We start from the raw sequence: 13,908 nt of genomic DNA, 5'->3' as shown, positions 1-13,908 counted from the left end.
CCAAAGGAGGATGTGGAGATTTTTTAGGGCAATAAAAACTCAGAACAATTACAAATGCCATACTGATTCAAAGCTGGTACCAGTGCATTTAAAACAGAATATTATTCTCTACGTGATTCAGGAAGAAGCATTAACATTTCAGAAGAAGTCCAATTTCTCTTTTTTTTTATCATATTCTACAAAGGACAAATATTTGTTCCTTAAATTTACAAATGTGGAATCTAAAGCAAACTTACTCGTGTCTTTTTTCAATATTTCCTATTAAAAAAAAAAATCCTACTTTCTTCTCTGATAAAATAGACTTCAAAATTTTGAAATCATATTATTCGCATTGGATACACTGACATTTCTTCCATAATTTCTGCTTGATTAAATTCCATGCAACATGGCATTAAGTTAAATTCATAGAGCAGAATAAATTATAACAGGGTTAGCTTCTAAAACAGGTGTAAAAAATAACACATTTTAGTGTTACTTATCAGCTTTGCTAGGGCTAGCTTTTTCTGCACTGAAGAGATGAAGTATATGTTCTGACGTGGACATCGGCAATCTCGGCAACAAACTACAAAAATACATGAAAAGAGTAGATGATCTAAAAATAAAGCTTTTAATCTTTGCAGAAGCCTGACAAGACGTTATTATGATTTTTACTGAAAAAAAAAAAAAAAAAAAGCAAAGAAGAATAAAAGACCATCTCTGGTACACCTGGGAAAGAAGGCAGGTTGTTCGGTGCATGCATGTGGTCAGTACAGGTGTACCTTTGCAATGCAAATGCCAATCTATTGGGTGACTTTGTGAGTGTTTCTGTATAGAGCTGTTTATTTCCTTTCCAGGGAAGATTTAGCTATTCATAAACCATCATAACTGGAGAGAAACCAAGATGCCTCTAAGAACAGCAGGTATTTCCACAAACCAGTCACTGAAGATGATCTCAACATGGACACTGGTCATGTAAGGAAATGTGACTCCTTCACAGGAGCTAAGTGACAAAGTAAAAGTGAAGAGAGAGACTTAAAATGTGACAATTACTAAACAGAGAGAGAAAAAAGGGACTCTTAGGTTTTGAGTTTTTTAAATTAGAAAAAAGCCGACTGACCTGAGTTCGGTTAAAAGCCACACGTGCAAATACTGCCTGTGAGATTCCTGCTCGTTTCAGTTCGTCACGGACCCACTGGTAGATTTCGGAAGACACCTCTGTGTTTGTTGAGACCTGCTGCTCCAACGGCTTGTTCATGGATCTACTGACAGGAGGAGGGTGGTTCAAGTACTGTTGGTTTAAGGACTGCTGGGCTAGAAGTCTGTTCACTGCATACTGCTGGTTCAGCAACTGGGCCATTACCAGCTGCTGATTTACCAGCTGAGGGCTAATGGGAGTAGATACAAGTCCAGGATGCAGGTTTGGAAGTGGGGTCCGAACTGATGGTTGACTACCATGAGAAAGCTGAACAGGGGATGGAGGCTGTTCGGCTGTGTTCCCTGGGACCGGCTGCTGACCGAAGTTGACATGGTTGGCACCTTGCTGGGATAGTTCAGAAAGGCTATCCATCTCAACTACGGTGGAAAAGAAACATTGAAAAAGCCAACGTAAGACTGAAAATCACAAACCTCACGGTCCTTGCAAGACTTGCTAATAAAAATAAACAAATATAAAATGGTGCATTCAGGTTCAAGCTTACTGTACTCTCCAGCCTAGATCAGCAAGCCTATAGTATCACTGTTGTGCCTATTTGCCTTCAAAATCAACCTACAAATAATGGTGTGGTGAGTATTTTAAAAAAACAAACAAAAAACCAACATCCAACAAACTGCCTATCACTGTCTCTGGGCCCTTGAAGAATCACCAGAATATCAGAGGCAAACCCACTTGCTGGAAACCTCCTGTAACAAAGGAGTACCTTCCTGAGTGTTTTGCAAACCAGCAGCGCAACACAACTGAACTGCGAGTGCACAGCTGCAGTGTGCATCCGGCCACGATGGATATGGGGGAATTCAGACAAGGCAGTAAGCTGTTAGAGAGGGGCAAAGATGGGAGAATGGAAACCACTCTGAGCTGCAGAAGATGCAAGCGAAACAGTAAGTGCATCTGTGCAGAGAGTAAGGAGGGCTGTTACAGGAAAGAATACCCCAACCAGAGAAGAAGCCCCCAATAACTGTTTTTATTCCTTCCATGTCCCCTCTACGACACCTGCAGTTCCTAGCCACTGGAAATCTGTAACACGCAGGGTGGGGTGTGGACCTCTCCATGCTCTGCTAATTTCTAGATGCCGCATCAATTGTATGGGACTGCTAGGAACTAGTATAATTTATGTAAATTACACAGATGGGCTGCTTTATCTTGCAACCATGTATGCATGTTTTTTTTTCAGTGACTTGCAACATGGTTGATTTTTTTTTCTTATATTAACTCATCTGCCTTGACACACCCTCCTTTTAATTAACAACGTAGTTTTTTAACTACAAGAGTTCTCCCTGCTCCCCTCTTGTGCATGCTAAGATAATATTAAATAACTCTAGGCCGATGTAAAGGACTCCTTTTTGTTAATGTATGTCACTTTTTCATTTTAAACAATCGCAGTTCTAGAGCTTCAGCAATGCTGGTCTGGAAATAGCCTTAAGAAAATATGCTGTATTTAAAAAACAGAACTCCAGTATCTTCACGAAAGTGTTGTAGCAATTTTTTTCTTATCCTAGTAAAAGCATTTTTTTTTTTTAAAAATGAGCAGTGTTTGAGCTTATGAACTCCACTAACAGTCATTCAGTGCAAGACCACCCTTTCCTCTATGGGGATGACAGCTGGAAGAAGAAATTGGCATCTGGACTCTCACCTGCATCCCTGCCTTCCCTCTCTGTCCTATCATGAGCAGAAATTAAAAAAAAAACAAAAATCAAACCAGTTGTTCAGCAGAGAGGTCTGATGTCCATAGTCTGGACCAGTCACCCAGAAGAGCATCCACTGCTCCTCATCTGTGTGGCTTTGGGAACAGCACTGTCTGTCTCCCCAGCATTAGGTTACACAGGAATACAGACAGTAGGGCTATATAGTAGACATTAACTCAAGCGGGCCATTCACTTGGAATAGTAATTCAAGCAATTATCAGAAAAGTGATGCATTGTCTTCATTACACCCTTAAGCTATGAAAGGCAAGGAACCTTCGGTAGATGAATGATTTTGCTCCAAACATTGAAAGCTAAAACAAGGTCAAAATTCAATCCAAACAGGTCTCATTTCTTCAATCTGTTGAAAACTATGTAAAATTTTTCTGATATCAACTGTTCAAAATTATGTTAAGGAATTGTTTTTAAAAGGGACAATATAGAAAGACAAAAGATATTACAGACGTAGTGTGTCTCACTGATGGATTTTTTTTCTCCAATAATTTACCTGTGCTTACTGAAACAAGCAAACAATTGTCACAACAGCTAGTTTTTAAAATGAGTTGAAATCAGGATCCCAAAGTTAGAGAAAGATAAGAATTTATATAAATTATAGCACTCTTGCAGGAAGGCTGTGATAGTTACAGAAGCCTGTTTCTTTAAATATACATTAGCCAAAGCAAGGAAAAAATACAGCATTAAAAAAAATCAGTCCATCACAGTTCCGGGAACAGGTTTTTTAAACAATTATTCTGGGCCATAGAAGATCTCTAGATTTACAGAATGACAGCTTTACATCTCTGGCAACCCAAGTCACTTTGGCTGTTTCAATAGCAAATATTTATTTAAATGAATTCTTTCACTGTATATGTACTTTCTACATCTACTCATCAAAAGCATCTTAAACTTGTCGTGAAGGGACCTGGCTTCTTATATGACTGTGACAGACCTCAGCATGACACATAATGGTATGTATTCACCATCACAGCAATTTTTAAAATTTTTTTTTTGCTTACCCATCATATCTTTTGCCTTCTTGAAATGTTTATACCACCTTCCAAATTCCTGACATTTTGCTGCTGAGACATTTGCATAGTAAGTGCTGTTCACAATGGAAGAAATCATACTCTGTGTGAAAACGGGAGAAGAAGAAAAAAATAATTTGTAATACAGAGCAGTACAAGTCAAAGCACAAATTATTTCAATTGTTCAAACCACTGTATTTTTACAATTTGAGAACCATATTGCATTTTTAATCCTATCGTCCAAGGTCTTTTAAAAAACTCATTAATTGAGCATAAAATCAAACCAAAGTATATTGCAAATGGGAGTGAAAAAAGCAGATGTACTACAGGAAGAACAAAGTTATCGACCAAAAAGCATCAGGCAATAGGATGGGTTCAGTTCGGAAGATGCTAATCATGAAAGTGCATTTTGTTCATCCTACTTCTGCTTTGAAATGTCATTGACCCTTCACATACCCACACAAGTTTACAGGCATACATAACCTACACTGATTCCAAAACTGCAAGCAATGATCCGAGCTACCCATGCACATTCCCTTTGTGCCACTTATCACACGACAGAACCCAGAAAATTGTAGGATGGAAGTTTATCTGAATGAACTATTAGTAGGATAAAGTAAGGAGGTTTAGAGCAGGATAAAATATGCGTGTAACAACTGAAAGCAAACGCAGGCTTGCTTCTCCAAAACAGTGTATTTTAAGTGACTCACAGAAACAGGCTTATGAAAAGCTCTTATTGTCATGTCTAATTCTGTAACTGAATATTAGCTGTAAAATAGACCAAAGGATGATAGAGATTATTTTTTTTCCTCAAAGGTTCTCGAGATATCAGATAGCTACAGTGAGAAATTTACCTTCTGCTCAGTTTTGACCAATTTAAAATAGTGGAATTTACAATGCATAAAACTTTCAGTTCCAGTACATTCTTTTACAAAATCAATTAAGACTAAGCCCTGCAAAATGAGATAATGCTCCAACTTGAAAATTATACTCAGTATATGATGTATGAACAACAAAATTAGCAAATATAATTTCAATAGATTGAACTTTGCCACCCTTTAGATTTCCACGTGGAAAGTAGCTGCTTTTAGCTTAACTACAGGAATGGTCTAGCATATTGAGAAAACAATGACAGTCAAGAAGACAAAGCCTTGATCATTATGTTCCCTCACTATTCAGCATGTAACATATAGCTATAGCTGTGCTATCATAAAATCAATGTACAACATCAACCCTTTGTTACACAAACTGCAATGAACACTGGAAGCGTTTGAAGTAAAAATGCAATAAATATTACAGTAAGTCTTCTTTTGTAAGGCTAGTTCAGCTTCTGACTAAAAGTACCTTGATTATTGATCTTAGTGATGTTCATTATAACCATTTTCTAACGTATTACTCAGTAACAACCTATTTGTGGAGGCTTAGAACTGCTAGAGTGTGGCAGTATTACTTATGCCAAATGTGGATACTCTGCTCACTAGGCAGCTATTTTAATGTTTCTCTGAATAACCAAAATTCTTACAATTTATTGATATTAATCTGGCATTTCTGAAATTAGCTAGAAGCCTTTTGTCAGTGGCAAAAAAGGAGAATGAAATCTTAATAGACTACTGCAGTTCCAGCCTGAATGACCTGAACCAGGCTCAGCTGAACCAAATTTCCATTTCCAATATAATGGCAGTATCGTTAATGTCTAATACTTACAAAGTTATTGTTTAAGCTCTTTTACAGATTAAATTATTTTAAACATGGGCACATGATACATAAAGTCATGACTTTAAAAGTCTTGCAGCTCTGAACTGGTAAATTATATGGATGTACAGTTACCATATATACGTGGAAAATCTGGAGATCTGCAGATGTAATGGGCCACCATCTAATATTAGCCTGTACATATTGTGTGGATTTTATTTAAACTTCAAGGGGGTTTTCTCTCATTTTACTTTTTCCCTTTCAGATCTCTTCTGCCCTATTAACTTTAATAAGTATGAAAACACATATATCAAATAATAACTTCAGTGAATTACCTATTATTGATAAAGATGTTTGTCTAGGATTTCCTAGTCTTTCCTTCCATGTCATTTCACAAAGAAGATATGCCAATGACATGGCAGCTTGTGACATCCCCTGCTTCTTCAGGAATATATTTAATGCACTTACTTTATTTTACAATCAAAGAGGGGACTAGTCTGTTTAGATAACACTGCTAGGAATTTTAGCTTTTTTGACACAATGTGAATTTCAGGGTCTTATGGCTAATATTGGGATTTTACTCCAGCTCTTCAAAGTAGATAAAACCCACAAACCCACAGGCATTGTCAACACATTTTAGAATGAAAATTATCCTGCTTTTTCTTTGAGAACACTTCATGCAAACATTCAAGTGATATTACCTATGCTAAGAATTCTCATCAGGAGGAATCAATGATTTATTTACTAATTCACTGAAGGCAAAATTTTACAAGCCAGATAAAATATTACTACCTTGTTAACTCAGAAAATAACTTGACAACACTGAATTTCATTGTTTCCATGCTTTATTTATTGTCATCAAACCTGCAGTCACATCAGTGCAGAGAGATGTACTTTGCTACAGGAATTCCAATATAATTCCTATTGCTGTAGAATCCTTACATGTTTTATTACCAATCTACGTATATGAATGCCCACTATGCTTAGGGCCTAAAACTGAAGATTAACCCTGTCAGTTAGAAGTCTTCAGAGATCCATGATCTAGACTGGAGGCATACTGGAGTTTTTCTTATTTCCAGGGTCGTTACATGTGAGGATCTCCCCAAGTCTTGGCTGAGACTTAGCTATAATCAAAATCAAAAGGATTGTATTGGAAGCACATCATATTCAGGTACTACTGTACATAGGCATTCCTTATCTGTGAAGCACAGAGGTGGATGCTTTCCAGGTACAAGGATGACAAATATAAACATATCATATAAATATTCAAATTCACCATTCATAACTCTGATTTCTTTTTCATAAATGGCAAAGAAAACTGATAGAACACAAAAATTGCTCACAGATCCACAGTTTTAAAGTATCTCCTGGAAGTTTATCCTTGAAAGCAAGTGGCGAGACTTCGAGGTCTCAAATTTCTCTCTTTCCTCTCTCTCCATCCCTCCCCCCTAACAACCACATCACTGGCAGTCCTGTTCTGAGAAACAGGAGATCTCATCTGAAATGGTGCCACCTTCATAGAAATCCCACTATTCTGGAATGATACCATCTGCTGTAGCCCAAGTGCTCTTTTTTTAGCCAAATAAGTTAATTATAATTAGGCATCCAACAACTGTGTGGAGGTAGGAGTAGAATTTGTTCTGAAGTTCAGCTGAGGTTCACCCAGCATAGTTTAAACACAGCCACATTCTCTTAGGAAGATTAAATACCAGAGATCTGAAAACCAGACACCATCACCTCTCAAAGAAGTTAAGGAACTCTCTGGGGAAATATCTTAAAACCTCAACCAGAACTCTCTTCATATGTCCATCAAATAAAACCCGACAAAACAGTAGCATCAGACACCTTTCCTGTTGTGCCAGAATGCAACGCAAGGTGCATCCTGCAAGACACAGGAAGGACCTGAGCCTTTCGTGCCAGCTGGTTGCTGGAGCCACCACTGCAGGTGCTACAGGGGAGGCATTTCTGAGTCATTGCTTCCAACACTGCTCCCTAACCAGGTGAAGTATTGTTCGATCATCACTAAAAGTATACTGTTGTCCTTTTTGCAAAACAACAAAAATAACGTTAATCAGGTTAATTCAATCATCTAAACCAAAACTGTTCATGCTTTTCTGCCAAATCAACCAACCACAGCAAAATCTGTTATCAGTGATTGCTCAGCTTCCAGTCAAAAAAGCTTTTAACCCCCACAGTCCCAAAACTTCCCCTAAATAACCTTAAAATTATTTTTATATGGGCAGAATGAGGTTGTTTTCATGCCTCATGAAGGGGTAGTTGGGCTGCAGTATTTACACAGAACAAATACATACTAACAGACTTAGCAGAGAGTAACAGACACAGCAGCTTCCTAAAACAACTTGGCTGAATTAGATATTGGGGATTCCTTTGCAAATGAAACATTTCCCTCAAAAGGAGCATTTTAACCAAAACTTATTTAGGCTGTCTAGGTTGTTTAAGCAGGAAAAAAAAAAAATCTGAGCTTTTTTGCAACTCATTCATCAGTGTTTAAAGCTTCAAGCCTGCTCAGTGGAAGGGGCAAGGGCTGCAACAACTTATTTACACAATTATCTAAATACGATTAAACAGCTGATGGACAAATATTAAACTGGAAAATGTATAGTCATTTCAGCTTAATGTAATCCTCTTTCTGTAAACACCCAAGATGATTTTTTTTCAACCAGAACAGTCCTGACATCTCATAAGCCTAAGGGTGAATAGCAAGAGATTGTTTTTGATAGTTATAAATATTCAAAAGACATGCAGACCATCTGCTTTCATAATACAGGTAAAGCAAGACTGAAATGGTGACTGCTGTATAAAAATGGTTCTTTTAACAAAGTCTTCCTCTCCTCGAAAACTATAAAGACAGATGTCAAAAACTGTTTACACAGGGTAATCAGGAGCGTGCAAAATGTAATATTCCTTTTACACACAGTGCTTGCTAAAGAGATTTTTTTTTCTCTTTCTTCCCATCTGTGTGTTGCAACACATTTCTACAAGTTAAAAACATTTTTTCAAACAGAGATCTCATGAATACCCAAAAACATGCTATCTGGTTTCTGAATGCTAATTAATTTCAACTAAGGAATCTGATTTTTTTTTTCTGTAGAAAGGAATGCAAGCTTTTGAAATAGAGTACTTCAACAATAACAGACACTGAAAACAGAACACCCCACAAGTTCAATTTTGCACTAGTTTGACACTGGCTATTTTCACAACTGTTTTACATTCAAATCCGCATCTGCTAAATCTGGCTATAAGACAGGCAGCAACTATTCTCGTTCTTTTCAAATGAGATTTTATTGATGTTTTACTATTTATCAAGTTTTTCAGTATAAAGTCTTGTAACAACATAATGGTTTTGTCGAGCGGTTAAGTATAAGATAACCTCATCTTCCAAGCAGAACATGAACACTGCTGCCCATAAACCCTACAGTCAATTTTCAGAACTGAAACACTAATCTTGACAGTAACCTTTTAATGTATTATATTAATGGCACAGAGGCGTTAAGCACCTTTTTTATAATTCTCAATAAAATGAACATTTACTGAACAATCTGTCAAACTACTGGCTCCATTTTTAAAGCCAAACTTTTAAGGCTCTATTCTATTTTCTCTTCCATAAATCCTCCACTCTACATTCCTAGACACAAGCAGGGTAGCATGTTCCAATGCTGCAACCCTAATGTGACTTTAAAAGAAGGAAAAAAAAAAAAGAGAAAAGCTAAGAGCTTTTGTCCCCAGACCTAGTTTGAATAGTGATAAAGTTACAGAACAGAACAGAACTTACAGATTGGGGGGAGGAGGGGGGGATCCTTTCATAAAACACAGAGGAACTTTGTTTCCCCAATCCTAGCCACTATCAGTTGCTTTTGTTTGCGTGGAAAATGCATGCATCAGTTTTAATACAAGCCAAACTCTTAAGAGTGCTTATTTCTCAGGAGGCTCTACGTTAACATTTTTCAAATGAGAAAGGAACATTCAAGCCCAACCGGATAACACAAGATTATCCCCAAATCAAAAGATTTTAGCCTGCCTGAGCCTATGCCAGCCCACATACTGCAAAAAAACTATCGACGGCAAAACATCGTTCCTAGTGTTCTGGTATGGTAGAATTGTCATCTACCACTCTGAATAAAAGCAGACTGCATATATCCAGATACTAGCTGGTTTTTTTTGGACAAGGAATCATGACATGGACAGTCTGATTGCATATGAAGAATGATGTTAAATTCCTTGGTCCACTACCTTGAACTAGAGCAAGTAATGCAATGGAATTTGTTGTCATATGCCCTATAAACATGTAGGATAAGGGGAAAACCCACAGATGGACAGAGAAGAAAAAAACTTTTGTTTGTGCCTTTGGCATTGCACTTGGATGGTCATCTGACCTCTGTACTGTTGCCAGGGTCAGGAGAAGTAAGGATCTGCATAGCAAATGCTGGTCATATAAGTTAAAATTGCCTAAAGGCAAATTTAAAATGACAGCACAAGCTTTTCTTGCAACACATGAGCATGTCTTTCCTCCTTTTTCCTATCCTTGTAAAACCTAAATTATCTCCTCCTCCTTTTCTGCCTTATGTTGTTTTTAAGTATTACAAACATATATATTAATGTAAACACATAGCTACAATCAATGTAAAGAGGAAAGATATAAACCAAAAATAACAGAGATCATATATACATATATTTATATACGTATAGAAATATACTCACACACAAGAAGACTTTGAAAATCAGAAATAAGGGATCCAGCATTTGAAGGAACTGATCCTTGCACTATTTTTACCATTTTGTAATGTAAATTCCCAGTTGCTGCATGACAGAGCAGCATTCTCCCAACGTTTTCTGAGCATCTCCCACTGATGGATATAAATAAAGCTCAAATAAAAAGCTGCTTCCCAAGATACTAGTCTTAAATCTACAAAGGTTAAAAGCTTAAAAGAGAGAAAGATAGGTAGGTGGGAAATGTTAATTCAGATTTGAAGAACTTCGTAACTGCTTTACAAGCTTTTTTGCATAGTGCCTTTGACTTAAAAGAACGAAAAAGAAGTCACAACTTCAACGTATAGAAGATAAGGAGACATAACACATTTTTGTCTTCTTTGTCAGATGTACAACATGAATCTTCTCAAAAATCTTGATTTTTATTGCACGCCCTTTCTAAATGGCAGGTACCAAGTAGTAAAAGCCCTAGAAAACTCTCAAAATCAACCTGAATAAATTCTTGGTTTACTTCATGGACTGAAAACAGTGCTATATTTTGAGCGGTGAATCATTCCACCCTTGAGATTTTAATTCTGAAAGTGCCTTTGCCAGAAAAGTCCTGAAGCCTACAAGCTCCGAGGGTATGGAAAGCACTACCCATTTCAGCCAGAAATCTGCTTGATAAAGCTGCTATGAAGTAGCTAGATTGCTTTGAACGGCTATTTTTGCTTGAATTGTGAATGCATATTTTCAAGGTCTCTCCCCACTAATCCTGCTTCAGTGCCCATCACAAAGTTATCTCAGGGTGTACAGGCAGAATTTATGCTGCATGAAACCAAATCCAGCAGCATCCTCCAACCACAGATGGACTTCAAGTCTACAGGACCAGAGCAGAGCTACTCCAGGGTAAGTTCCATTCCTCCTTCCCAGCACTATAATGCCAGAGACAATGTCCTCAGCCCCTCTCCAGGCTGCTGCTGTTCCTACACCAGACAATGCACTACTTGAAGTCTGAGACACTCCACTCACCTCCTTGGGATGCAAGGAACGAGACTAGAGAATGCTAGTAAGTTAAAGTTTAAAAGTTCTATTTAAACATACGAGAAAACTAGTTTACTGTGAGGGAGTCCTGGCACAGGCTGCCCAGGGAGGGTGTGGAGTCTCCTTCCTTGGAGGTCTTCAAGACCCACCTAGATGCGTTCCTGTGCAACCTGATCTAGGTGGACCTGCTTCTGCAGGGGGTTGGGCTAGATGATCTCTAAAGGTCCCTTCCAACCCTACCATTCTATGATTCTATGATAAGCTGGAGCAGAGGAGAACAATCCAGAGAGTACACAGTAGATGTGGACAGGGCAAACCAGCATTTCTTGTACAGGAATAAAGGTTGTGGTAGATGGGGCCTTGGCGACCTCGCAGACATATCTAGTCAAAATCTGAAGTAAGAGACACCTTCAGCCTTCTTCTCACGTGGACTGCTTTTATTTCCAACTCCTCTGTTCCAGTCAGGTCAGAATGCCTCTGACTTGTTTCCTATCTGGAAATGCATATGCTTTGAAATGCGACCCTAACGTAAATGCTTTGTGAGATAGGGCACATTTTAGATCTATGAATGCATTAAATTCAGCTTTGGACATATAAAACTTTTCTACAAAAATGAAGTATATACATTCTCCTGATAAAGATGATGATAACTCTTTTATCTTCAACAAACGACTGGTTATTGTCACTACAGTTTTTTAAAAGGCGCTTCCCAATTGCTTAGCATTATCCATCATGTAAGGAACATTTCCTTTCTGGGAAATAGGACGCGATTTTCAGCAAGTCTCTTCTCGGATTCCACTGTTCTGCTAGGCAAAGCATCAGATGTCTGGCATGAAGTTGAGCCCTAAGGCACAATGTCCAGACAAGAAGTCATCAGACTCAATAGCACTAACAGTTGTCTTGCTGAATTTCTTTTGGTGTTTAGGATAAGCCTTTTCTTTCATCTCTTCTGTTTTTTCTACACAGTTTTTTTTCAGATTTTTAAAGCCAAAAGGGACCATTTTGAACATTTATTTGGACTCTACATAAAAAGTTCATCTGGAAGTTCATCTAGCAATTTCTGTGGCTAAGTTACCTGTGGCTGAGCTAGAACAAACACCTGATATTGATGTGAAGACTTCTTGTGCTAGATCTTTTACCACATCCCATGGTAATCTCTTTCACTAGATACATACTTATTTTTTTTAAATATATGACTAGCTTTTAGTTTGAACTTCATTGATTTCTGCTCCTTAGTCAGGCATAAGAGATGCACTCTGATTGCTTGCTGAAATACCCCTCTAGTGCCAAATAGAACGTCCCTCGCCTACTCTTTGTTTAAATGGTTAAGTGTCAGATTTATTGTTTCAGGCCATGTGCCTCTTTATGAGCCACCTGTACAACAGATTAATCTTAATCATATAGACCCAAATTCTATGAGGATATTTATGCTGCTAAAAGCATATGAACAAACTACTTCCTGAAAAATGTAAGTACTGGCCAGAAGAAAAGTAAGTTATAGTATGAAATTTGCTACAGTTTCTTAACTTCTGATAAGGCAAATCATAAGGAGGTGATATTTTAAACAGCTATGTTAACCAAGATATTAGTTTCACCTCTGTGTTGCTGCCTTTCACTGACAGCAGTTTGTGAGAAGTATAGATGCTCTGAAGAATTCATAAAATCATCAAGATTCAATAAAGTTGTCTTGAAAGAGAAATGTTCCAGATAGCTTTCAATGTAGAATATGCACATGCACTTTGAGGGCCTATTTGCTCAAAAATTTTCCTTACTTACTCCTTATATGGAAATATACAAATTTAAAAGAAACTTTGCTAGATTAAGTTTCGCACACAAAGCTCCTCCTTATAAAAAGTGCAGAATAAGGAACACAGCTTTAAGAGCTTAGTGACATACTAGTCGGCAAATACATTACCATGAGAGTTTACTATGTCACACACAAACGCACAAAACACTCCATAATTCTGAGAGAGTTAAGATATACTATTTATATGTTTTAAATACAAATACAGTAGGTAAACTTAGGGAGCTGAAATATCCTCTCAATTTCTACAAAAGCTATTGACACTAATATCCTTCACATGTGCCTCACTTCTTCCTCACCACAAAACCCACCCTTCTCTATGACAGTTCACTCAAAAGTATCAAGTCCTTTGGAAAGGTGGCACAACCAGGCACAGGTTATGCTTTGGCACTGCTTCCCCCATCTTCCAGCACAAGCTTACCAAAGAACTACAACTCTCAGTGTAGGAAATCTCAGTACTTAAAAAATAAAATAAAAATACTTATGAGATAGGGGTATATGATGAGAACTTTTCATCTGTTCCCACCCTTGGGGAACAGAGCTTTTTCATTTGAGTTGTTTATCCCATGGCTTGGAATGAAGCAGGCCTGAGGTTGCTGCTGTCCTGAAAAACCTGTCCTCTGAGCACTGCTGCAAGGCACCAGGGGAATCTGGTACTATTTGTACTGCTCTTAATGAAGTGTCCAAAGAAACAGAGATAAAGCTCACTCTCACTTTAGGTTTTTCTGAAACGTTTCTTGGAAATAAAAAAAGGAAGAACCT

The 13,908-nt window shown here is 37.7% G+C and overlaps 1 protein-coding gene across 3 annotated transcripts in view; it reads right to left on the bottom strand.

The window, feature by feature from the left end:
• Window positions 1-13,908, bottom strand: part of SATB1 (SATB homeobox 1) — a 91,790-nt gene that overhangs the window by 41,879 nt on the left and 36,003 nt on the right. For all 3 annotated transcript variants that reach the window (XM_061996595.1, XM_061996592.1, XM_061996594.1), the window contains 2 exons: window positions 3,891-4,002; window positions 1,097-1,551 (listed from right to left, as the gene is read on the bottom strand). In XM_061996595.1, the coding sequence (XP_061852579.1) occupies window positions 1,097-1,551; window positions 3,891-4,002 (567 nt within the window). The remainder of the gene's footprint in view (window positions 1-1,096; window positions 1,552-3,890; window positions 4,003-13,908) is intronic.

This window comes from Colius striatus, chromosome 5 (genome assembly GCF_028858725.1).
Source record: "Colius striatus isolate bColStr4 chromosome 5, bColStr4.1.hap1, whole genome shotgun sequence".
NCBI lineage: Eukaryota > Metazoa > Chordata > Aves > Coliiformes > Coliidae > Colius > Colius striatus.
Note: the sequence above shows the minus strand (reverse complement) of the source record. Positions and strands in the feature narration are given on the sequence as shown.